We start from the raw sequence: 25,225 nt of genomic DNA, 5'->3' as shown, positions 1-25,225 counted from the left end.
CTCTCTCTCTCTTCTTTCGGTACTGGGGATTGAACCCAGGGCCTTCACACTGAGCTACATCCCCAGCCCTATTGTAGTTTTAATTTTGAGGTAAGGTTTCACTAAATTACTAGATTCCCCAGGTTTTGCTGGAAATTTTGATCCTCCTGCCTCAGCCTTCCAAGTGCTAGGATCACAGGTGGGCACTACCATGTCCAGCTTGAATTTTTTAAAAGTAAAAAGAAAAGGCAGAGCACAGAGGATTTGTGGGACAGTGAGAATATTCCATATGATGCTGCAGCAGTGGATATATGTCATTACACAGTTGTCAGAACCCTCAGGATGGACTGGACATGGTGGCACACACCTGTAATCCCAGTACTTGGGAGGCTGGGGCAGGAAGATCTTTGTGAATTCAAGGCCAGCCTGTCTCAAAACAAAATAAAACAACCCCCCCCAAAAAAACAACAAAAAACCCCACAGAATGCAAGAGTGAACCCTAACATAAAGCATGGTTTTGGGTGACAAGAGTGTCAACAGAGCCCACTGATGGTAACAAATGTCCCACACTGGTACCAGAGCTGGTGTATGTGGCGGACACCAGATATGTGGGAACTCTGCACTTTCTGCTTTCTCAGAGAAAAGAAAGCTATGAGCCTAAAACTTCCATAAAATATAAAATGTATCCCTTTCCGTAAAATTCAAAACTATAAGCTAGAAGGGCTGGGGATTTAGCTCAGTGGTTCTGCCACCTGCCTCGCAAGCGCAAGGACCCGAGTTTGATCCCCAGTACCAAAAAAAAAAAAAAAAGATCATACAAAACTATGATAGATATATGAAATCAACATTAATAATATATTTGTATCTCAATATGTCTAAAAATATCATATCAGCAGGTAATCTCAATAGAAAAGTTGATGAATGAAATATCTTCTTTGGTATTAAGTCATAGTACTTTGGTTTGTATTTTACACTCACAGCACATTTCCACTTGCACTAGTGAGGAGCCGCATTTCCAGGGCTCCACAGCCACCCGTGGTCGTGGCCATGGGACTGTCATCTCAGACCTAGACCTTAGTTTGACTCCATGAGAGGACAGGGGGAACCCATCTCCTTGGCTTGTTTCACTGGCCCCTTCCCTTTCCCCTCCCACCTGGTCCTGTCTGGAAAATTCACATCAAGACAGCTTGTGTTTTTCTTCCCTTCCCCAGTGACATCAGCCCAACCCTCAGCTCTGCTGTGGCAACCACCTCCTTCCCATGCCTTGGCCTTCTGCGTGTGGGTCAGGAGCTCACCACCTGGGCCAACCCAGCATCCCACCCCTGCAGTTTCTAACTCTGGTGACAGCCTCAATAACAATAATTATGAAACTATCTTGCTGGCAGCCAGCACTTATGGACTGTGAAATGCCAGGCATTCTGCTCACCCAGAAGGCACCGTGTTATCTAATCCTGCCCGCCATCTCCAGGGTCAGAGCTGTTTGACCCGTAGGGTTCTGCTACCAGCCAGTGAGCCCTGACAGAACCCAGCCTGTGTTCTAAGTCAGGGGTGAGGGGTTCATAAAGTTCCTCCATTTAGCACGAGAAACACTTCCACGGGTCCCTTGTGGGCACCGCCCCTTCCTCTCCTACCTGGGAATCGGTGACAACCCTCAGGGTGAGAGGCCTGGAGGGGGAACCCCTGCCCAAGGCTGGAGTCTGCGCTCGCTCCCGGGGACCTTTCTGCCCCAGGTAGGGTGCGCTCCACGACCACAGGGCGCGAAGAGGGGATGGGGGAGGCGTGAGGAGAGCCATAACTCGGCGGGGCGGAGCAGAACAAGTGACTCTCCGGTCAGGGCGGGACCAGCGTCTGACCCCGACGGGCAAAACACGGTGGCGGGGGTGGCAGGAACGAGGCCAGGTCGGCAGACAGGTCCTGCACAGCTGCGCTCCGCGCCCCTCTGCGCGCGCGGGCACCATGAGCGGCCGAGTCGGGGACCTGAGCCCCCAGCAGCAGGAGGCGCTGGCCAGGGTGAGGGGCTCGGCGGCGGGGAGGTGTGGGGAGGGATCAAGCAGCAGGACGCTGTACCCCCACCCCAGCCGGAGTCCCCACCGCAGGGCGGGAACACGGAGGAGCGGGAGGGCTCCTCTGAGCTCAGCACCCGGGACTGGAGCCCGCTGGAGGCGACCCGGTGGGGGGAGGGGGGTGCAGCCTTCTGCCCCTGCCCGTGCTCCCCGACCCAGCCCTGCCCTTGTTTCCTGCTTTGAGGGTGCAGTGGAGCTGCCCTCGGCTGGCTGCCGCGGTGACGTGCCCTAACAGCTTCCCAGAGTCCCAGATCTCGTGCCTTGATTTCCGTATTTGTTCTCTTCGTGGCTCTCTGACTTCTTAGGGCCCGAGTCTTCTCCCTGTGATTATTTTTCATGAAATATTTTTTATTAAAGGCATTTTGAGAGTCCTGCTGGCTGCACCTGGAAGGGACAGGGCCTTGGGGAGAGGGGAGGATGCTCCCTTAGCTCTTATGCCTGGGAAGAATGGGTAGTTCAGGAGTTGTGAGGAATTGTTTATTTTGAGGCTTCTCCCCTGGGGCAAGATCCTTCAGGGAGGAATGGGGACCCTGGTAAAAGAAGGGGGTCCTGGTGTTATGGGTTGTGGGTGGCTGGAGTCCCCTTCTAAGGGTACTTTTTAGGTTCTTTCTGTCCTCAACAAAAAATTTGTCAAGACAAGCGCAAAAGATAGCAAGGTTTTGGGCCAGGATTTAGCTCAGTGGCATCTTGCCTGCCTTGTAAGAGCAAGGTCCTGAGTTGGATCCCCAGTACCAAAAACAAAACAAAGCAAAAGGTAGCGAGGTTTTACGGTTATTAAAGGTAGGAAAAGAAACATGCTCTGCAGCTGAGTGTGATGGCACACTCTTGGCTGAGGCAGGAGGTTTGCCACAAGTTCACGGCCAGCCTGGGCTACATAGTAAGTTCAAGGCCAGCCTGAACTACAGACCCTGTCTCAAAAAAAAAGAAAAGAAAAAGAGAAAGAGAAAGAAAGAAAAAAGAAACATGCTCTGCCAAGCGAGCGAGTTTGGGCCAAGCAAAGATAGGAAAAGAAGTACACTCTACAGGAGAAAGTGGGTCACAGTGAGAGAACACAGTAGCAGACAGTTCAGTGTAATCCTGGCATGGTGGTGCACACCTGTAATCCTAGCACTTGGGAGGCTGAGGCAGGAGGATCACCATGAACTACACCTGGGCTACATAATAAGTTCAAGGCCAGCCTGAATCACAGAGCAGACCCTGTCGAAAATACAACAATAACAACAACAACAACAAACCCTCCGTGTGACTGTTCTTTTTGTATCTCCCACTCCTCAGGCTGATGTCAGGTCTAGGCCATCCAATCCAAAATTGCTCAAGTTCTCCCAGAAGTCCACAGGCAGGGCTTTGGGAACTGTTCCTGGCACTTTGTACTTAACAGGTCTCACCTTACTTCCCCAGTCTGCCAGCCACACCCTATTTCCCTGCCACCCTGGGACTTCACTCAGGGCACTTGGAGGGTAGAAAAGGGTCTGCAGCTCAGTGGTTCCACTGCCTGCCTTGCAAGCACAAGGTCCCCAGTTAGATCCCTGGTACCAAAAGGAAAAAAAAAGAAAAGGGTCTACAAGAAGGAGAAGTCATCAGTGAAAGAGAGAAATGCCCAGATGATGGGGAAGGTACCCAGTTCAGAGGTGCTCAGGTGAAAGAGAAGGCATCCCCTGGTGAGCCCTGTCCCACCCCTGCTGGTGGCCTCTGGGAAGCCCAGACAGGAGGCTCACAGGAAGAACAGGGCACTTGGCCTTTGAGGGAGATTTCTGTGGGCCAGAGATTTGAGCCATGTGAAAATATTTATTGTTTGTTTGAGACAGGGTCTCATTGTGTAGTTCAGGATAGACTTGAACTAACCACGTAGCCCAGGCTAGCCTCAAACTTGCAGTGATCCCCTGCCTCCTGAGTGCTGGGTTTACAGACGTTTGCTTATTCCTATCTTTTCTTTTCTTTTGAGGTACTGGTGATCAAACCCAGTGGCACTCTGCCACTGAGCTACATCTCCAGCTCTTTGTACTTTTTGAGATCGAGTCCTTCTAAGTTGTCCAGGAGGGACTTGAACTTGCTTTCCTCCTGCATTGGCCTTTTTCAGTGCGGGGATTACAGGGATGTGTCACTGTGCCCAGTCTTTTCCCCAATATTTATAAGGAACCCAAGAGGTGTGGTGGTGCACTGCCTGTAATCCCAACTCTTGTGAGGCTGAGGCAGGAGCATCTCAAGTTGAAGGCCAACCTAAGCTACATGGTGAGTTCAGGACTGTTTTGGACTACATAAAGAAATGCTGTCTTGAAAAGAAAAAGTAATAAATGCTTATCATTTTTAAAATGGTGAGGGGAGGCAGAGGGAGGGGAGATTATCCATGGTCCCAGAGGTCTAGATAACTATGCCCAGGCCACATTTGCTGAGTGACACCCCACAGATATCTGGTACCTGCTTGGAGCCAGGTCCAATGCTAAGTGCTTTAGGTGCACACATTTCTTTGATAGGCACAAATGTATCATTATGCCCATTTTACAGATGAGGAGACTGAGGCGCAGAGAGGTTAAGTAGCTTGCCTCCAAATCCAGACCCCAAGCTGTAGTATTATCAAGGGCAACATTCCTGAGACATTTGGCTGCCCTGTATTAGAATCACATAGGGATCCTTGTAAAAACAGAGATGCCAGGGCCTCAACTCAGACTTGTGGAGTGACAATCTTTGGAGTCTGAGCACTCTCAGAGGTTGAAAAGGGCCCAACTCTTCCTTCTCCAGTGGGCCAGAGGGTGCCTCATTCCCAGATGACAAAATTGCTCAGGGCAAGCGCTGTGTGGTCTTTACCCTGCAGGGTCCCCAGGTCTGGTGGCCCAAGGGTCGTAAGAGCCCCTCTGACCATCATACTCCCCCTCCCATTAGTTCCAGGAGAACCTCCAGGACCTGCTGCCCACCCTGCCCAAGGCTGATGACTACTTCCTCCTGCGCTGGCTCCGAGGTGAGAGCACAGGGTTGGAGGAGGCAGAGAGGGAGGGAAAGAGAGGCCTCAGGAGAGGGCGACGGGAGACCACGGAGGACAGTGCTGTGGTGAAGCATGGAAAAGGCTCTTGACCCGCCTGTGCTGGGCTAGAATCTGAGCACTGAATTTCCGCTGAGCCTTGGTTTCCTCATTTGTAAAATGACTGTGAGTCACTAGGAAAGCAGAGTCTAAGACAGATTAGAGGTAATGCCTGTGAAGTGAGTGCTCAAGAGTTAACTGGCCTGGCCTGGGTCAGATATAGCTGAGCCTGGCTTCAGGACTTGCCTTGCATCTCTGTCGAGTTCCCTGCGGACAGGGCTGTTTCATCGCACTAGGGAATGTACAGGACACTGAGCAATGACTAGCAAACACTTAAAGAAGTGAATTTAATTCTGGGCATGGTAGTGCATACCTGTAATCCTAGCACTTGGGAGGCTGAGGCAGGAGGATTGCAAGTTTGAACCCCGCTTGGGCAACTTAGCAAGACCCTCTCTCAAAAATAAAAATGTTTATGGCTGGGGATTTAGCTTAGTGGTTCTGCAGCCCGCCTCGAAAGTGCAAGGTCCTGAGTTCAATCCCTGGTATCAAACAAAAAAATGTTAAAAGGCTGGAGAGGTAGCTGCAAAGGCCTTGGGCTCAGTCTCTAGTACTGCAAAACATAACAAACAAACAAAAGAGGATTCAAACAGAAGTAAAGGCGCCAGGGATTTAGCTTAGGGCTGGGGATTTAGCTCAGTGGTTTTGCTGCCTGCTGCACAAACGCAAGGACTGGAGTTCAATCTCTGGTGCCAAAAAAAAAAAAACCAACAAAAAGAAGTGAAGAAGGAGTTTCTTCTAGGAACTACAGCAGAAGTCTAAAAAACAGGACAAAACAAGAACCAAACAAACAAATAGAAACTACATCAGGGCCTAAGGACAAAAAGAAAAATAATCATTTTATGGGAAAGATTTTTCCCTAGAGATGAGAGAAGTTAGAAGTCAGCCAGAGACCCGGCATGGTAGCACACACCTGTGGTCTCAGCACTCAGGAGACTGAGGCAGGAGGACTGCTTTGAGTTTGAGGCCAGCCTGGGCTACATAGCAAAACCCTGTATCATAAAAAGAAAAGAGAAGGAGGAGGAGGAGGAGGAGGGGAGGGGGAGGAGAAGGAAAAGGAGAAGGAGACAAGTGGACACACAGTGTATGGTTTAAAATGCTGGTGGTCTTCCATAGAGCAGACTGGTGACTGATTCCAGCTCTACCGTGCACTAGCAGTGTAGCTGTGGTAACTCAGTCTTTGTCTCTCAGCCTCACTCTCCTCTTCTATGTAATGGGCATAATATTGGTCTTACGTTCGGGGTTCTGTGAGTCAAACATGAGGTCAGAGAGGTGCACGATGCTGCATGAAGGAAGCACCCGCCCAGGAGCCGGTACTTCCTTTCTGTTTTGTTCTATCTGGTTTCTTTTTTTTTGGTACCAGGGATCGAACTCGGGTCCTTGCACTTGCGCAGCAGACGGCGAAACCACTGAGCTAAATCCCTAGCCATCTATCTGGTTTCTTTATTATTTTTTTTCAATAAAATTTTTCTTTTGGTACTGGAAATGGAACCTACCGCCTTTGCTCTGAGCTATAGCCCCAGTCCTTTATTATTTTTTTATTGAGACAAGTCTCACTAAGTTGGCCAGGCTGAGCTGAACTTGGAATCCTTCTGCCTCAGCCTCCCAGAACACTGGAATTATAGGTGTGTGTCACCATGCCTCTTGGCTATTTTTATAAACTTTTTAAGTTTTAGATTTTCAGAAAAAGTGCAAAGATAGAATAGAAAGTTCTTATATACACTCTACTCAGATTTTCCCATTAAAATCTTACATTTGTATGGTACATTTGTCAAAAAAAAAAACATTGCATGTATGGTACATTTGTCACAATTAATAAACCAATGTGGTTGTAATGTTATTATTATTATCATTTTTTTTTTATACCGAGGATCAAATTCTGGTCCTAGGCGGCAAAACCATTGAGCTAAATCCCCGGCACCTATTATCATTATTATTAACTAAAGGTTATGTAGATTTCAAGTTTTTCTGTAGTCAGATCCCATTCAGGACACTGAAGTACATTTAGTCATCTTGTCTCCTTAGGATTCTCTTGGCGGTGGCAGTTTCCATTTGGTGGTTTTTGGTTTTGGGGTTTTTTTTTTGGTACCGGGGATTGAACTCGGGTCCTTGCACTTGCAGGGCAGGCAATGGCACCACTGAGCTAAATCCCCAGCCCTGGATTTTTTTAAATAAGGGAACGTATTGCCCCCTGTCTAAGCTATGAAGCCCCTTAACGTAGTGTGTCCTAATTCACCTTTCATCACCATAATGAAGTTATCCAGGTGGAGTGGTGCAACCTGTAATCCCAGCACTCAGGAGGCTGAGGCAGGAGGATCGCTGTGAGTTTGAGTCCAGGCTGGGCTACACAGTGAATTCAAGGGCAGCCTGAACTATGTAGCAAGACTTTGTCTTAAACAACAACAACAAAATCAAAACCCCAAAAAGCAAACAAACAAAAAAAATTTGAGTGCAGATAACTTTATAGAGAAAAGAGTTTTCTTTAGCTCACAGTTCTGGAGGTCAAGGACCCCCATCTGGTGATGGTCTTCTTGTGGGCAGCACCGGAGACCCCTGCAGTCAGGTTCCAGTACCCTGCCCAGTATATGACGAAGGCCTGAGAAATAAAACTAAAAGACAGAACTAGGAGAAAGAAAGTGGGGCGCCAGGACGACCAATGCTGGTGCAACTGAGAAAGGCACTGGCCAGCCCCAGGCACTGACTTTTCCTGACAATTGGAGTAAAGGGAAGCTATGTGTGGTTTCTATGGAAATTAAGGTAAACAAGGCTCATAGAGGACAAGACAAAGCATTCTTGACTAGGAACAGAATAGACAAAATATATGGTTGTAATTAGAACATTGTCCTTCTAATCAGGAGGTTTTAGTTGAGGGAAGGGAATTCGGGTGTGAGTTACTCTGACCTCAGCAGGTAGGCTTCAGCCAGACTCCTATAAACTAGCCAACTGTGGGGTTAACTTTTTACAGCCTGCTTTGGGCACAATCAATATTACAGTCCCCTGCAGGCAGAGTCCACAGGTGGCACTGGGCATCACGTAGCAAGAGGCAGGAAACATGCGTTCATGTCTCTCCTGGCCTCTCTTCTGTCATGGGGACTCCACCCTCATGACCTCATCTAATTCCAATCCCTGCAGAGGCCCCACCTCTGCACACTGTGATCAGATTAAGTTTCTGCCCTCTTAGTACTTCACATGGGGATTAAATTGCAACCCATGGAACCTTGGGGGACTCACTCAGACCACGGCTCAGGGTCTTTCTGGGTTTAAAGAACTGCATCTTTATTTTATTTTATTTTATTTTTTGGTACAGGGGGTCGAACTCGGGTCCTTGCACTTGCGCAGCAAGTGGCGAAATCACTGAGCTAAATCCCCAGCCCAGAAGTGCAACTTTGATAGAGAAGTGCGATCACAGATACCTTAGGCTGCCAGGTCATGGAAAAGGTAGAGAGGGGACCTTTCCCTTCATGCCACGGTGGGTGGGACCTGCCAACATGGCCCCATCCACGTCAGTGGCAGCTCCGCCACTCCACGCCTCACCAACCCAAGGCACGGGCAAAGGGAGGTGAGTGAGGGGCTGAGCTTTGAGAGAGCTGCTCCTCAGGCCTGATGATGAGGAGCCTTCCCTAAGCCTCTGGCCGAAGTCCCTTCCCTCTGTGTTGATCTCCATCCCACATCTGGGTTCCTCTGTCCCACTCAGATGCCAGAACCATAAAGCAATGACTGTGCCTTCCCAGCCCCTCAGCCTGGCACGTGGTTGGTGCTACCAAAAGCTCTATTCTCATAACTGTCATTGGGCCCAAGCCACCATCTATTCATAGCAGGAAAGACCATGCTCTGGTTCTTAACAGAAATATCTATAGATTCCAAGGAGATTTTTTTAAACATCCAGTAGAAGAATATTAGGAACATTTATGTACTAATAAATTTGAAAACCTAAATTAAATTGATACATTCCTAGAAAAATATGTGCAAGACTATAAGACCTCGATGAGCTAGGGATGCAGCTCAGTGGCAGAGCACTTGCCTAGCAGGTGCGAAGTCCTGGGTCAGATCCCCAGAACTGCAAAAAAAGAAAAAGAAAAGAAGACTACAAGATCTTGAGCAGAAATAGAAAGTCTCAACAGAGCAATAAATATTAAAGAAATTGAAATGGTAGTAAAAACCTCCCCTCGGGCCAGGGAGCTCAGTGGCACCAAGCCTGCCTGGCAAATGCAAGGTCCTGGGAGTTCGATCCCCGGTACTGGAAAAAACAAAAACAAACAAAGAAACCCCCTCCCCTCTCTCAACACTTAGACACCAATGGCTTTACAGATGAGCTCTTCCAAAGTGTTACAAGTTAATTGCTATTTTACGTGAAGTATTCACATCACTTTAGGACAGAGTGAAAGTTACCCTGAAAGACTTGAGTAAGGGCTGGGAATTTAGCTCAGTGGTTCCACCCCCTGCCTTACAAGCGCAAGGACCCGAGTTCGATCCCCGGTACCAAAAAAAAAGAAGTAATTCAATTCAAAATGTTTGCTCACCATCAAAATTGGGCCAGGGATTTAGCTCAGTGGTTTTGCCGACTGCTTCCCAAGCATAAGGTCCTGAGTTCAATCCCCAGTACCAAAAAAAAAAAAAAAAAAAGATAAAAAGACTTGGGTAAGTTTCATTCCATGCTAGATCAGGACAATAAAAACGAGAGATGGAAGGGGAGAAAAAGAAGAAAAGTCTAGGCCTGTTTTATTTATTGATATGGACATAAAGAAATCTAAATAAAGTGTTATGTAATAGAATCCAGCAGAATGTTCAAATTATGTAGTGTGATCAAGGAGAGTTTATCTTGAGTGTGCAAGAATAGCTCAACATTAGAAAATGTCATAAAAGAAAAAAGAAAAAAATCTGTGAGTATCATTAAAATCATTAATAGAGTTAATAAAAATTATGTGGCTATCTTAATTAACGAAGAAAAAGCATTTGTAAAGATTCACGTCCTATTTATACAAAAATCTTAGCAAAGCACAAATAGAAAGTAATCTCCTTGGTTTGGTAGTGATTATATAGCAAAAATCTCCTAAGTAATGTTATGGCTAACAAGAAATTTTAGATACATTTTCATTAAAATCAGGAACAAGGAAAAGATGACATTGATCAACATTACAATTTAAACATAGAACTAATGACATTTGCCAGTCCTATAAGAAAAGAAAATACTAGTACAAAGATGAGGAATCTTTCCTCAAAAATCAACAAAATCAATAGAAAAACTAAAGAGAAAGAGAACTGAAGAGAAAGCTCATCCAGATACAAAATCTATACTATCTCTTTCTGCAGCAGAATCTAACTGTAAAATAGATTGAAAAAAATGGATATTATTCAAAGGAGCAACAAATCCTATAAATTCCCTTTTTTTCCTTCTATTCCTTCCCAGTACCAGGGATCGGACTCAGGACCTCACACTTGCCAGGCAGGCACAGCACCCCTGAGCTAAATCCCTGGCCCTAAATTCCCAAAAACTTAACCTAGAACACAGAAAGTCTATACAGAAAAAAATCTTAAAATCACTATTCAATTTGGTAGCCTCTTATCATGTGTAACTATTTAAATTAAATTACAACTTCAGGTCCTCTGTCACATGGGCCATCTTTCAATTGCTCAGAGCCATAGACAGCCAGTGGCTACCACACTAAGGCACTCAGAGGTAGAACATTCCTATCATCACGGGAAGTTCCACTGGACACAGTGACACACAGGGTGAAAGATCAGCCCAATAGACTTGATGGCTCATGTTCAAATATTTGCAGAGATGGCCCATTGACAAACAGTTACATATATGTAGGACTGGAATCATTGTAAGGCAGATTTGGCCTCAAACTGCTGAAGAATGGAATGGGCTGCCTGCTTGGGTAGTGAACTTCCTGATACAGGAGGTAATCAAGGCTGAGCTGGTGGCCTCAATGGTTATTTCTGGACGTGGCTCATGACCAGGGCAGAGGGAGGCTGGCTAAGCATCTCAGGTCCTTTCCACTTGATAATCTCTGGTCTTGCATCTCATTGTAAGTCCATCAGTGAACAAATTTGACAGTGAGTCAGTAGTCTTAGAGAGCAACAACATGGCACTTTTTAAATAAAGCAGAGCCAGATGCAGAGGTACATGCCTGTAGTCCCAGCTACTCAGGAGGCTGAGGCTGGAGGATCACCTGAGCCTCGAAGTTTGAGGCCAACCTGGGAAATATAGCATCTCCAACATTTAAATAAATAAATAAATAAAGCATATCATTTTCAATTAAAGTGTATCTATGTCTTCAAAATAAATAATTGAGAAGGGGCTGGGGATTTAGCTCAGTGGTTTTTCCACCTGCTGCACAAGTGCAAGGACCCGAGTTTGATCCCCGGTACCAAAAAAAATGTCTTTCGGGCTGCGGAGTTAGTTCAGTGGTTCCACCGCCTGCTGTGCAAGCTCAAGGACCTGAGTTTGATCCCCGGTACCAAACAAAAAAACAAAACAAAACAAAAATAAATAATTGAGAACTTACTATGATCTACATACTATGCAAAGTATTTTATATATTTCTTGTTGTCCTTTGAACACCGCACTGATAAAGATATTCCTATTTAGGGCCAGGGAATTAGCTCAGTGGTTCTGCTGCCTGCCTCGCAACCGCAAGGTCCCGAGTTTGATCCCCGGTACCACACACACACACACACACACACACACACACACACACACACACACCAAGATATTCCTATTTAATAGATTTTTTTAAAAAACTGAGGCTCAGAGAAAGTAAGTGACTCGTTTAAGGTTGCACAGGAAATAAAAAGGCAGAATTCAAGCCCAAGTCCAAGTGCCATGCTTCTCAGCACCCCAACACTGTGGGAGTCTCTGCTAGCGAATATTACAGGGTAGATCGTCCCCTAGAATGAACTGTTTTTCTTTTCTTTTTTTTTTTTTTTTGTACCAGGGATCAAACTCGGGTCCTTGTGCTTGCAAGGTAGGCGGCATAACCGCTAAGCTAAATCCCTGCCCCCAGGAATGAACTGTTTTAAAGGTCCTGGAACAGAAAGCCAGGGCCCTCCAAAGTCTTCTAGAGAAGTAAAGATCCTTGAAAAAGAAAACTCCAAAAAACCCTCCAGACCTCCCCCAGGGTATTCTTGGGGCGTCAGAAAAACTGGGGGCCCTCACCATGTCCTCCTGAGGTTTCAGAGAATGGCTCATTCCAGCTTTGGCCTCAATCCTCCTCTTCCCTCATCTCCTTCTTGCAGCTCAGAACTTTGACCTGCAGAAATCTGAGGACATGTTCCGGAAGGTGAGGCCCCTCGATGGCAGGGTCTATCTCCACGCCAGACCCTGGGGAGCAGTGAGAAAAGGGTGCCCTCTCTGTCTCTTCTTCCCTCTTCCCGGGTTCTCTTTCTGCATCACACCAAGGCCCTTCCCCAAGCCCTCCTCCCGTCTCCATCCTCAGTTCTCTGTGGTCGGAGCCAGGGGATGCTCTGGCAGCGTCCTGGTGGCGGTAGGCACTGGGACCTGGCCTGCATTCCCAGATGCCTCTGGGGGCCTTTGGGGGGCCGCAGTATTCAGGCCCTGCTTTGTCTCTATAGCATGTGGAGTTCCGGAAGCAACTGGACCTAGACAACATTCTCACCTGGCAGCCCTCAGAGGTGAGCCCATGGAGCACCCCAGACCACCTGATGTCCCCTCTTTTGCCCCTCTCTCCCTACATCCCCAGCCACTTGAAACAGGGACTCTGGTGCGCTGGTCTGAGTCAGAACCTACCCATGTGCCCAGGTGGTCCGGCTCTATGACTCAGGCGGCCTGTGTGGCTATGACTACGAAGGCTGCCCCACCTGGTTTGACATCATTGGGACCCTGGACCCCAAGGGCCTCCTGCTATCGGCCTCCAAGCAGGAGCTCATCCGGAAGCGAGTCAAGGTCTGCGAGCTGCTTATGCACGAGTGTGAGCTGCAGAGTCAGAAGGTGAGCGGCTGGACAGGGAAGGGTGGGGTGCTTGGCAGACCTACTCTGTCCGCCCTGTCCCTGCACCCTTCCTCAGCTTATAGCACTCAGGGCTCTGGTAGAAAGCTGCCTTCTCCTCCCATAACCCTCCCTGCACATCTTAATGTATGCATGGCACTTTCTGTTGCCATGAGTCCAGGGCCACCAAAGCCCTTTCCCATCTATGTGAGACACTGACCTGAGTGCAGGAAAAGCTCTAGCTCTGGTCCTCGGGGACCCTGGCAATGGTGGACACTCAGATAACCCACCATTGTAAGTTGCATAACTATAAACATTGATGGTCAACCCATTACTTTGGGCTTCCCTGAAAACAGTGACCCTGGAATCAGGGGCACAGAGTGATGGCAAACCTTTTAGAGCTTTCAGTGATATGCATGCCATAGGTTCACCACCACTGCCCTAGAATCTTCTAGGGAGTGGCTTAGAGGTAGAGTGCTTGCCTAGCTTCTATAAGACCCTGAGTTCCATCCCTAGTACCACAAGAAAAAGAAAAATCCTAAGGGGCACAGGACTTCTAAGACAAGAAGGCCCTCTGTGCAGATTTCTGCTCCTGGCCCCTGAGTTATACCCTGACCTTCTGCCTCCTTCAGATTGAATCTAATGTCAAGTCTGACCTTGTTGGTCTTATGAGTCTACAAAGATGACCTTTCTTGTGGAGTTGATATGTCACTATGGCAGGATTTGGCTGGATACAAAATCAGCCCTTAGCAGAGACTGACGACAGGCGTGAGTGCATTGCAGAGCGCTGGATTCAGCGCCTGGCTTGAACAGATGTACGTCTCTCAAACAGGATGGCTGATTTTACAGGGTTGATGTAATGTCTTCTATGTCATAGATGGTCCCACTAGGAGCTTATAATTATGGAGATGATGATACTAATGTAATCTGTTAATATTTGTCAGGGATCAGCCATGTGCCCAGCACTGGGTTCTTTGTGAACATTTTATTGAATTATCATAGCAATTCCATCAGAACCTAGAATTATTCCCATTTTACAATGGAAGAAAGAAAGTAAGGCTCAGAAAGGTTAAAAACCTGCTCATTGTGGCACAGCCTGGCAAATACGTGCTCTGGCTTGGACACAGTTATGGGACTGTCGAACAGTGGCAGCATAGTGCAGTCAGCTCTTCATATCTCTGGTTTCCACATCTGCAGATTGAACAGACTACAGATGGAAAATATTCAGAGAAAAAGTTGGATCGGTACTGAACATACAGATTGGTCATTGGTGCCTAACAATACAACAACTATTTACATAGCATTTGTGTCGTATTGCTCTCATAAGTAATCTAGATATGATTGGGTATATGTGAGGTTGTTCCTGGGTTATATGTAAATGCTCTGCCTTTGTATATAAGGGATTTGAACATCTGTAGACCGTGTTATCTGTGAGGGGTCGTGGAACCAATCCTCCATGGATGCCAAGGGACAACTATGTACTATCATATATAAAGATGCCCAGTGATCCAGGCATGGTGGCACATGCCAATAATCCTAGCACTCTGGGAGGCTGAGGCAGGAGGACCATGAGTTCAAACCCAACCTGGACAACTTAATGAGACCCTGTCTCAAAATTTTTTTAAAAAATGAAAAGGGCTGTGTATGTAGCACAGTGAGTACAAAGACCCTAGGTTCAATCACTAGTACCACCACCACCACCACCACCACCAAAAAAAAAAAAAGCCCAGCTAGTAATATCTTTAATTATGCAGTTAACTTATCCCAGGAAATGGTGTTGGACAAATTGTGATAACACACCAGGAATCCACAGACCATCTGGGCTCAGAGGCAGCATCCCCTCAGACCCTGGAAGGGCTCGCTCTGTTTGGGAAATGACAAATGTGAGCTGCTTCGGCATGTGAACAGAGGGAGTAGGAGCAGTGCTGAGTCTCTGTGGTCAGGATCCCCAGGAACTGTGGTTTAAGAAGTCCACCTGCTGTGTTCCGCACAGCTGGGCAGAAAGATCGAGAAGTTGCTGATGGTGTTTGACATGGAGGGGCTGAGCCTGAAACACCTGTGGAAGCCAGCTGTGGAGGTCTACCAGCAGGTAAGGTGGCACCTGGCTCAGGGCCAGAGCAGCAATGCCCCCACCCCACCCCAGCCAGTAGGGAATTGCAGCGCATACCAGCTTTTGTGGCTTATGGAAAAGAGGGGGGACCACAGACCCATCAGCGATGCCAGCCTGGGGTCCACCCACCCCTCAAGAGAAAGAAGAACAAGAGGAACTCAGAGGAGGGCACACATGCTCTGCTGGTGGGAAGGTGGGATGGGCTGGGGATGGGCCTCTTGTCTCAGCAGTATCAGAAGCCACAGAAGCCAGGCCCAGAGGCACACGCCTGTATTCCCAGCATTCTGGGACGCTGAAGCAGAAAGATCCCAAGTTTAAGCCCACCCTGGGCAACCTAGTGATTTAGGGAGACCCTGTCTCAAAGTTTTAAAAAACAAAATTTAAAGATCTGGGGATGTAGCTCAGTGCAAGGACTCTGGTTCAATCCCCACTACCCTGCAAAATAAAACAAAAACAAAACAAAAAACTTCAGAAGTCCAGGAATGAGTGAGTTCTGCAGAATGACCACAACCAGTCTCGTCTTGACTTCACAGTTTTTTGCCATCCTGGAAGCAAATTATCCTGAGACGGTGAAGAATTTAATTATTGTTCGAGGTGAGTCCATGACCCGCATGCCCTCCTGGGGGAGGAATTGGGGTGGGGCACAGTAGGTAAAGCCCTTGAGCCCTGGGCTTCTCACACCATCCTTTGTGAAGAACTGGTTTTTTGTTTGTTTGGATTTTGTTCGTGTTTTTCATTCCAGTGCTTGGCAGATTGATACTTTGTAATGTACTGGTATGTTGCCTAAATTTCTAAATGTTCCTAAGTTTCTAAATGTTTGCTTACATCAGCATGGACAGGCAGTCCATGGGCCACATGTTGATGAGCATCCTTTAGCAGGAATGGTCTCCATCTTGGGTGGCCATCTAGTGAGGGGTTGCCCCGTGTGGCCTGGAGTTTCATGATCTGACTTCGAATCTAGCTAGCTCTATGATTTTCAGTGAGTCTGTTCTACCTCACTGAGCCTCAGTCTTCCCATTCTGTGAAATGGAGCTATGTGGTTAAAGGGGATGGTCTATGAAGATGTGGCACAGAGCGGGACCCACAGAAAGTGCCCAGTGAACAGAGTGCTTCACAGTGGGACAGTTCTAAGCTTCACCATGGGGCCTTCCCATCTACTTGCACCCAAGGAGGTTGCAAAGCCACCTGGGAAAACCTTGAATGTGCAACGGAAGAAGTACCATTAGGAAATCAACATTGCCAACACTATCCCCAGCTTGTGTACAACACCTTCAAACTTCGTGAAGGGGTACAGCCATTTATTGAGAGCCAGGCACTGTGCCAATTGTTACACATATGTTATTTCATCTCTATTTTATATTTTATTTTATTTTTTGGTTTTTTGAGACAGGGTCTCACTATGTAGCTCAGGCTGCGCTGGTACTTACTGCATGGCCCAGGCTGGTCTCGAACTCCCAGCAACCCTCCTGCCTCAGCCTCCTGAGTGCCACCACGCCTGGCTTCCATTTTATATTTTTGCATTAATAGCACTAAGACTCAGAGAGGGTGAGTCACTAGCTGAAGGTCACACAGCAAGGAATGGCAGATTACAGATCTAACTCCTATCCTGTCCATGCCCTTGGCCATAGCTCTATATACCCAAGTTCTCTCTTGTCTACCTGCCCAAGGGAATTTCATGTGTTTCAGCCCCTAAGCTTTTTCCAGTAGCCTTCAACTTGGTCAAGTCATTCATGGGTGAGGAGACACGCAAGAAGATAGTGATTCTGGGAGGTGAGTGACTTGGCCTCCTAGCGAGGCCCATCTTGCTATACACCTAGAAGGTAGACATTAATGTTAAAGGCCTCACTTCTGCCTGGCTCATGCTCTTAACCAAGTCACTGACCCTGGCCTAACCCTGGCAGCTTCTGTTCACAAGGGCGAGGGTTCCAGACCTAGATCAGGGCCTGTAAGCCACATTTAGTTCTTGGATACTCTCAGGAGTAGATGTCCGGGTAGCAAAGCTGAGACATATCAGGTTCCTTCCAAGCCCCTCCGTTGAACTCCCTGACCCCCTGGGATGCCCCTCTGCTCCCACACAGACAACTGGAAGCAGGAGCTGACAAAGTTCATCAGCCCTGACCAGCTGCCCGTGGAGTTTGGGGGCACCATGACTGACCCCGATGGCAACCCCAAGTGCCTGACCAAGGTACAGGAGCCCAGAGGATGGGGAGGGAGGGGAGACCTGCATGGCCTGGTTCCCGCTCACCCAGCCTCACCCACAGATCAACTACGGGGGCGAGGTGCCCAGGAGCTACTTCCTGCGAGAGCAGGTGAGGATGCAATACGAGCACAAGGTGTCTGTGGGCCGAGGCTCCTCCCAGCAGGTGGAGAATGAGATCCTGTTCCCAGGCTGTGTGCTCAGGTAGGGGCAGCAGCTACTCCACACCTGGCACAGCTGGAAGGGGCTCCAGAGCCTGAGCAGGAGGTCAATGGAGCTCTGTCTGCTCCAGGTGGCAGTTTGCATCGGATGGTGGGGACATCGGCTTTGGGATTTTCCTGAAGACCAAGATGGGGGAGTGGCAGAGAGCTGGGGAGATGACGGAGGTGCTGCCCAGCCAGCGATACAATGCCCACCTGGTGCCAGAAGATGGGAGCCTCACCTGCCTCAAGCCTGGCATCTGTAAGAGCTGTGAGGTTTGCTGGCGTTGTTTCCCTCTCAGGACAGAGAAGAGCTGCCTGTCTCTTGCCTGTCTAGCCTCTCTGTGTGCCCTCTATTTCCCACTCTCAGGAAGCATGAGGGGTATGGTAAGAGCTCTTTTTTTTTTGGTAAGAGCTCTTAAATGTCATGGGCTCCAGGGGGGTTGGCTGCAGGGTCCTGGATCTGAAGAGTGGCCCCTGTGGTAGGCACAAGGGCAGAGATGAATTGCAGAGGAAGAGCCAGGGGTTCAGAGCCCAGGACTGTGGGCACAGCTGCTGGGAACCCCCCACACCAAGCTCATCAGCCTTAAAGACAGGCAAGTAAACAACACAGGCTTAGCTTCAGAGTTTCCAGTTGCATGAACCACCCCACTCCAGGAATCCTAAAGAGATGCCTCTTCTAGCTGTTTATCATTTGTTCCCAGGCCTCTCAGGCCACAGGCATTTTGGTCAGTTTTACCAGAAGCAGCCCTACCCAGCATCTGCGTCAGTTTCCCACTGTTATAACAAGATGCCGGAGATATTCAGCTTGTAAAGAGGTTTATTTTGGCCCACAGTTTGGGAGGTTCCAGTCCACGAGCAAATGGCCTTTGGTTTGGGGCCTGTGGTGAGGCAGCACACTGTGGCTTTTGTGTGTGGCAGAGCAAAGCACTTACATTATAAGCCAGGGAATGGAAGAGAGGAGCCAGGGCCCCTTGATCCCCTTGGAGCCACACCTCGAATGCCCTAAGGATGTCCCACACAGCCCTGCCTCGTAAAGACACCACCATCTCCCAGTAGCACTGCCTTGGGTCCCAGACCTTTAACATAAAGGCCTTTGGGGAACATTCAAACTCCAGACTCTCCCACTCAGGAACACTGCTGCTGTCCCACCTGTACAGGGAGCAGAGCGAGAAGATGGGGAACCCAAGGTCAGTTTCCTACGCTGAAGGAAGGCACATGCTAAAGTTGACACATTACCCAGTCCAGCTTGTGGAAAGGGAGAAATAGAAGAATGGAAGCAGAAGTCCAGATAACTCATTATGTCCCAGAGCTCCCATTAGACCTTGGCACTGTAGGAAACACCTTCCATCTACGAGCTGGGAAAATGGCTTATGTAGCTCATTGCTCTCCTCTGGAGGAAGTAGGGCTGTCCTCTGGGTTGGGACAGCATGATAAGGGAATCCCTCCCAGTCCCTCTCTTCCCTTGCTCTATGGTTACGGGAAAGTCATATCATTTCTATAAGCCTCAGCTTCCTTATTCATATAGTGAGTATATTAGCCAGCTTTCTGTCACTACAACAAAGTACGTGAGGAAATTAACTTATAAAGAGAAACTTATTTTGGCTCATGGTCTACAGGTTCTGGTCTAAGATCCAGTGGCCCCATTACACTGTGCCTATGGCAAGAGCAGCATATCATGATGGGAGAACATGATGGAGCAAAACCCCCTTACAACACAAGCCAGGAAGCAAGGAGAAAAAGAAAGGAAAAGATTGGGGTTCCCAAATCCCCTGCAAGGGCACATCTCCAATGACCTAAGGACCCCACAAAAGACCACCTCCTAAAGAGTCCACCTCCTCCCAGTAGTGCCACTCTGGACACCATGCCTTTAACACAAAGGTCTTTGGGGGATGCTTATCCAAACTGTAACAATGGGGACGTTGCCTTCTGCCTGGGCAGCTTTGAGGACTCAGGGAGTCATGACAGGTTGACGTAAAATAATGCCCACTGCACAGAAGGGGCTACCTGGCATGCTACTTGGTCTCATGACCCTGGATCCAGCACAGGCAGCATCCAGGAAGTGGTGAGTGAGGAGTGGACTCAGACCACCCATAGCCCTGGTCAGCCCATCCCCAAGGGCTGACTACCTTGGTTCTGGGCTCACTCTCTAATCACGTCCCTGTCCTCACAGATGTCCTGCGCTTTGACAACACCTATAGCCTGATATATGCCAAGAAAGTCAGCTACACAGTGGAGGTGCTGCTCCCCGACAAGGCCTCTGAGGAGAAGTTGCAGGGTCTCACGGCAACGAGACCTTCCCCAGCGCAATGAAGACCCTGGTCACCTCTGCACCTGCCCCCTCCAACCCCTTTGCAGCCCCCTGTCTGCCCCCTGCCCTCCAGATGGTGCTAAAGGTGATCACAGAGAGCAACTTACCCCACATCACCATCTCAGGCACTGTGTGGCCCCTTGGCATAGTGGCCAAGCAGGAATCAGGACAACCATTGCTGACATCATCCTGGAGAGTCAAAGGAGCACCTCCTCCCCTGTCCCTAGGGAATAGAAATGACAACAACCTTGAGAGGAACCCTGTGTTTACAAAGAAAGGTTTCTGCCCGCAGAAGCTGCCTTTGGGTCCATCTGACAAGGCCTACTTATCCCAGGATTCACCTGTGTCTGGTATCCCATCTTGGGGTGCATGAGCCCCAGGCCCTGCAGGGACCCCGGCTTCAGGCCTGAGAAGCAGAGAAGCCCCATTCTCTGCCCACAGAAGGTTGGAAAGGATGGGGAGAGTCATTTGGAGGCAGCTGGTGGGATACAGGGCAAGGGTGAGGCTCCCAGTTCCAGCTGAGCATCGAGGCCTCTCCAAGCTTGTTCTGCTACCTTTGAGGGAAAAATCAGAAATGGGCAGCAGGACCAGGCAGGGATGCCATCACAGCACATCCAGCCTTACCGAGCTGAGTAGGCAGAGACCGAGTCTCCAGCGGCCCCCTCCCTCCACACTGCTGGGATCCCCCTGATGCTCAGCTGGGGTCCCCCTGATGCTCAGCTGGGGTTCTTGCCTGGCCTGAGTGGGGCCAGGACCAACAGAAAGCTGGAGGGAAAGGCATGTTGCTGGGATGCAGTGTGTGAGCTGCCACTTCTGATGTTCATCCTGGACTCTGGCCTGAACTTTTGAGCTTTTCCTCCATCTTTGTCTCCCTGGGAGAGTGGAAAGTCTCGACCAGTAATGGTTTCTACACATGGTTTCTCAAAAGCTAGCCCTCCTGGTGGCTACAGCCCACACTCAGGATGACCACTGCTTGCTCTTCAGGGTAGACCATACCCAACACAGGAATTAGCCGAGGAAGTCACTAAGTGTGAGCTGGTGGGTTGTCTCCAGGTGGCAATGAGCCCATCACCTGGGCCTGGGAGCCCAAGCTGTGCTGCCCGGCCCCTCCCCACTCTGCCCTTTGGCTGGACCAGGACAGTGCCCACCAGTATCTCAAAAGACTTGTGATCTACCTGGGTGGCTCAGCCCCCAGCTCAGTATCATTGATCCTGCCCTCCTTGTTTGTCCTGCCATATTGTGCCAAAGGGCAAGAGTCCTGTCCTCCCAGCTGACTCCCTGGGAGTGAGTGGTCAGATGTCCCTGTAAAAGAGGTCCTTGCTGCAAAATGTCAATACCCTAGCTATGGAAGACCCCTCCCCAAGGCCAGAAGCCTCAGTACACACCACCTGTCCAGGGGCTTCGCAAGTAACCAAGCTCCGGCCACTTTCTGCTCCCAGATTCTGAGGTTTCATTTTTTTCCAGTTAATAGGTTAATAATTTCTTCGTTATCCAGGATGCATTTTAAGGGAAAAATGAGGCTTGGGAAGATGGGGGTGGTCTTCTAGGCAGTTGTGCGACCCTTGGGGCCCCCATCCCCTGCAGCTCAGCCAGCTGCACTGTTGACAGTTTAGCATCTGAGCAGGAGGTCTGCTGCCATAGAAAACAAACTCGACACCTAAAGCCATCCATGAGGCATTCTGGTCCAAGGGTTAAAGCAGATTAGCAAGAGAAAAAACAATGGTTGTGAGGGCTCCAAGGAGACTGCTTGGGGCTGTCAGGCAAGAATCACACGATGTCCTCAAGGTGAAGGGCTGCCCCTGTGTCCAAGATGTGACACATTTCCACCACTCTGTTGCACCATGTGTTCACCTTCCCTGCTGCCTCTGCAGAGGCACTCGGGCCTCCCAGGGCCATTTCCCCACACTCTTTGCCAGGGTATAGGGAGTGTGGTCAACTGGGGTTGGGAGGACTCTGTGCTTGCTTTCACTTAGCCTACCTGTTGCCATGACAGGCACTTGAAACACCTCAGTTCAGCCTTCCTTCCACCCCTTGCCTAAAAACCAGGTTTTTGGACTTGAACCCTGACCTTTGCTCTTCTAACCACCTGCAGCCAATTTTGTGTCAATATAACCTCAAGCAGTTCCCTGGCAGGTCACAAAGATTGCTGTGTCCCCTGCACATGGTTTCCTGAGGCTCTGATCACAGAGACTAGACACAGATATCGTTTGTCTGGGGATGGCAAGTAACAAGGTACTGGGGAGTGAACACTTCACCTTCATGGGTGACAGTAGTTTTGAGGCCCCAGCTGAAAGTCTTGGATCTCCTGCGAGGCCATACAACACAAGGCAAAAGAAAGACACAAAAACAAGACTTAAACGGAAAGTAGGGACTGAGGCGGGTCACGCCAGACATGTGGCAATGATGCTGAGCATGTGGTGAGGACCCCAAGCAACCAGGACCATCCGTATATATTGATTCCACAGGCATGGGTAAGAATAGGGTAGATGATATCAGCTGACACAGGCAAGGCTTGTAGAGGAGAGGGTAAGGCGTTCTTGCAGGAGCATACCTGACCAGGTCAGTTGTGGTTAACTAGTAAATTACTAAAACAATTAAGGGAGGGGTAGCTCTATGAATGGAATTTGGTCTGGAGCCAAAGGTCCTCACCCACAGTTATCTCACTAGGAACCCTGAAGCTGCGCAGGTCAGGACTTAGACCTCACCTGCGGTCACTGGCATGAAAACTATACTAGCCTGCAGCATCCGACATGCTCCTGTGAGTCACATAGGCTTCAGTCTGGCTCCAAATATAATGCGGCCAATTACAAGGAAAGAATGCCTGGTCCATATTACAGCCTGCTCTAGCCTGGCCAGAGGGGTCTGCCCTACAGTAGCATCTCCTACCTGGCCAAGGAGGCAGGAACACACTGAGAGCTCAGCAGGAATATGTCCTCAGGAATCCCATTCTAAATTCTTTTTTTTTCTTCTTTTGGTGCTGGAGACCTTTGCACCGAGCTGTACTCCCAGCCCTTTTTCTATCTTTAATTTTGAGACAGGGTCTCATTTAGTCATTAAGTTTCCCAGGCTAGGCTTGAACATATGATCTTCCCTCAGCCTCCCAGAATGCTGAGATTACATGCATGTGCCACGATGCCCACCCACTCTTAATTTCTTTTTTTTGTACCAGGGATTGAACTCGGGACCTTGCGCTTTCAAGGCAGGCACCAGAACCACTGAGCTAAATCCCCAGCCCCCCACTCAATTTTTAACACTGTCCATTTTTTATAGCTGACAAGGAAGAAGAGGAGGAGGAGAATTTGCTCAGGTGGGGAGCACTGGGTTGCCCAAAGTTCATTTCTTCATCTACCCATTCATTCTTCAGCGCTTATTAATTGTCTGCCTAGCATCCGGCATCAAAGCCCCCGGGGACACCAAGGACACTGGGATGACCCAATTTTGCTAACGGAAAACTGGCCTACACTGAGGGAGGCAGAACTGACTATGAAGATCAGTTATCAAATCCACTTGCCTAGTCAGATGTGGTGCTGAAAGCCTGTGATCCTACCACTGCCGGTGCTGAGGAAGGAGGATCGCCGCAAGTTTAAGGCCAGTGTAAGCTACATAGTGAGTTCAAAGTCAGACTGAACTGCATAGTGACACCCTGTCTCAAAACAAAAATGCACTTGCCTGGGCTGCGTATTTAGCTCAGTGGTTCTGCCGCCTGCCTCGAAAGCACAAGGTCCCGAGTTCGATCCCTCGTAACAAAAACAAAAACAAAAAAATGCACTTGCCGTCACCATGTGCACTTGTCGGGGAGTAGCTGAATTCTGGAGGAGCATCCAGCAAAGAAAGCAGGCAAGGGTATCAAAGGAGCTTTGCCTCAGAAAGTGACCACTGAGAGGAGAGCTAAAAGATGTGTGAGGTGACCAGGTGCAGTGAGTCTTACAGACGGAGGAATGGGGTGTGGGTGGCCAGGGAGTGTTTAGGGCTGAAGGACTGACATACAGAAGGGCTCTCCTGGCCCTGGATAACACCGGTAACAACTCCCCAGTGTTTGCTACTCTGCATGAATGACTGTGTACACATTAAATAGTTGTTAATAAAACCACGTTTTATAAAATGAAACATTATAAAATACCTTTGTTGTCTGTCAGAAAAAAATGACAACATTTTGGCAGGAGCCCATAGATCTAAATTCTTGCATAACGTGAGGTGCTAGAAATACCAAGGCCTCACCTACCCATGGCTTAGAGATGGGACCTGCCCTTTCCAGCCTGGTTCCTCTTAGAATTCCCCCGATCTTGAGGGGAAATGGGGGCGGGGATTATATAGGGGTATTTTTATGGCAGTTGGAAAGGCTCCCTTGTTCCCCAAGTCTCTGCCCTGGCCCACGTCACCTTCCAAGGAGTCCAAACCAGAGGGGACTCCACTGTGAAAGTCACTGGTGTCCAGAGCAGGCCGTCAGGAGAGCTCCATGGCACAGCACTCGACAGTCTGCCCAGGCTCTCTCCTTTCATGTAACCCTAGAGTAGGCAGGGACTGTAGCCCCATCCGACAGGTCAGGAAACTGGGCCTCAGCAAGGGGGAATACCTTAGCCAAAGCCTCAGTGTCCAATGGCAGAACTGGAGCAGGCACCCAGGTCAACCGCCAGCAGTGTCCCCTGCACTTCCTCTCTGGAGAAGGTGGAGGTAGGCATGTGGGTCCCTGACAGGAAAGGCTATTGGGGGCACACAGTAGGACAGAGGGAGGGATGAGGGTCCTGGGTTGGAGGGAAGGCACAGAGTCTGGGGAAGGTCCCTAGACATTGGTGCTTCTCAATGGTACGTGACAGTGCTGGCTTCACTCCTGCTCTCCTTCTGTGTACCAGGCCCAAGCTGGGGCAGGAAGCATTATCCCCAGCTTACAAATGAGGAGAATGAGGCTGAGGGCAGGACACTTGCCGCTACTCAGCAGAAAAAGGAGGAGGTAAGATGTGGACTTCAGTCTCTGTCCAGTGGGAGTGGGGAGGGGTTAGGCTTGGTAGATTCAGAGAAAGTTGCTTGGCCAACTTGAAACTTTAGAGACACTCAGGTGGTGTGGGTCCCCCCTGCCTTTAGCCACCAGGGGGCAGTCTTGGGCCAGCCACAGCTCGGCCAACCAGGGAGGTGAATAGTGTCCCTTTGCAGGCATCCTACTCAGGGAAAGGCCCCTTTGCAGGTAGGGTGAAGTGGAGAGAACAAAATAGGTGCAGCCTGTTTGTTTCTGTCACCTGAAGTGGCAGAAGAGGTGGCTGTACCTCAGTTCAGACCTGGCTCTGCCGTTTGCTGGCTGGACTCCATCTTCAGCCCCATGGCCACTGTCCTATCAGGGCCTCCTTGTGCC

At 49.1% G+C, this 25,225-nt stretch overlaps 1 protein-coding gene across 7 annotated transcripts; it reads left to right on the top strand.

Annotated features, from left to right (window-relative positions):
* Positions 1 to 1,581: 1,581 nt before the first annotated feature.
* On the top strand, positions 1,582 to 23,988 carry Sec14l4 (SEC14 like lipid binding 4). Of its 7 annotated transcripts, none has more exons than XM_087198632.1 (13): positions 1,826 to 1,989; positions 4,176 to 4,271; positions 4,920 to 4,995; positions 12,355 to 12,398; positions 12,691 to 12,750; positions 12,878 to 13,066; positions 15,057 to 15,152; positions 15,707 to 15,767; positions 16,860 to 16,943; positions 17,252 to 17,358; positions 17,435 to 17,574; positions 17,663 to 17,846; positions 19,744 to 19,961. In XM_087198632.1, the coding sequence occupies exons 1-13, from the start codon at positions 1,936 to 1,938 to the stop codon at positions 19,774 to 19,776; spliced, it is 1,224 nt and encodes a 407-aa protein (XP_087054758.1). In that variant the 5' UTR covers positions 1,826 to 1,935; the 3' UTR covers positions 19,777 to 19,961. The 7 variants fall into 7 exon arrangements, with proteins under 7 accessions (XP_012927116.1, XP_087054758.1, XP_087054756.1 ...); XM_087198630.1 differs by having other exon boundaries at positions 1,829 to 1,989; positions 16,881 to 16,943; positions 17,663 to 17,832; positions 19,744 to 20,068; XM_087198629.1 differs by having other exon boundaries at positions 1,830 to 1,989; positions 17,663 to 17,832; positions 19,744 to 20,068.
* Positions 23,989 to 25,225: the final 1,237 nt, after the last annotated feature.

This window comes from Heterocephalus glaber, unplaced genomic scaffold (genome assembly GCF_053883595.1).
Source record: "Heterocephalus glaber isolate CG9 unplaced genomic scaffold, H.glaber_assembly_v1.0 deba00001687, whole genome shotgun sequence".
NCBI classification, from domain to species: Eukaryota; Metazoa; Chordata; class Mammalia; order Rodentia; family Bathyergidae; genus Heterocephalus; species Heterocephalus glaber.
This window is presented reverse-complemented; position numbering and strand designations above follow the sequence as displayed.

Coding starts and splice junctions, on each gene's coding strand:
- Sec14l4 (XM_087198629.1), top strand. CDS start 1,936: ATGAGCGGCCGAGTCGGGGACCTGAGCCCCCAGCAGCAGGAGGCGCTG. Junction 4,272..4,919: donor AGGCCAACCTAAGCTACATG/GTGAGTTCAGGA, acceptor CCCTCCCATTAG/TTCCAGGAGAACCTCCAGGA. Junction 15,768..16,859: donor GAATTTAATTATTGTTCGAG/GTGAGTCCATGA, acceptor CATGTGTTTCAG/CCCCTAAGCTTTTTCCAGTA.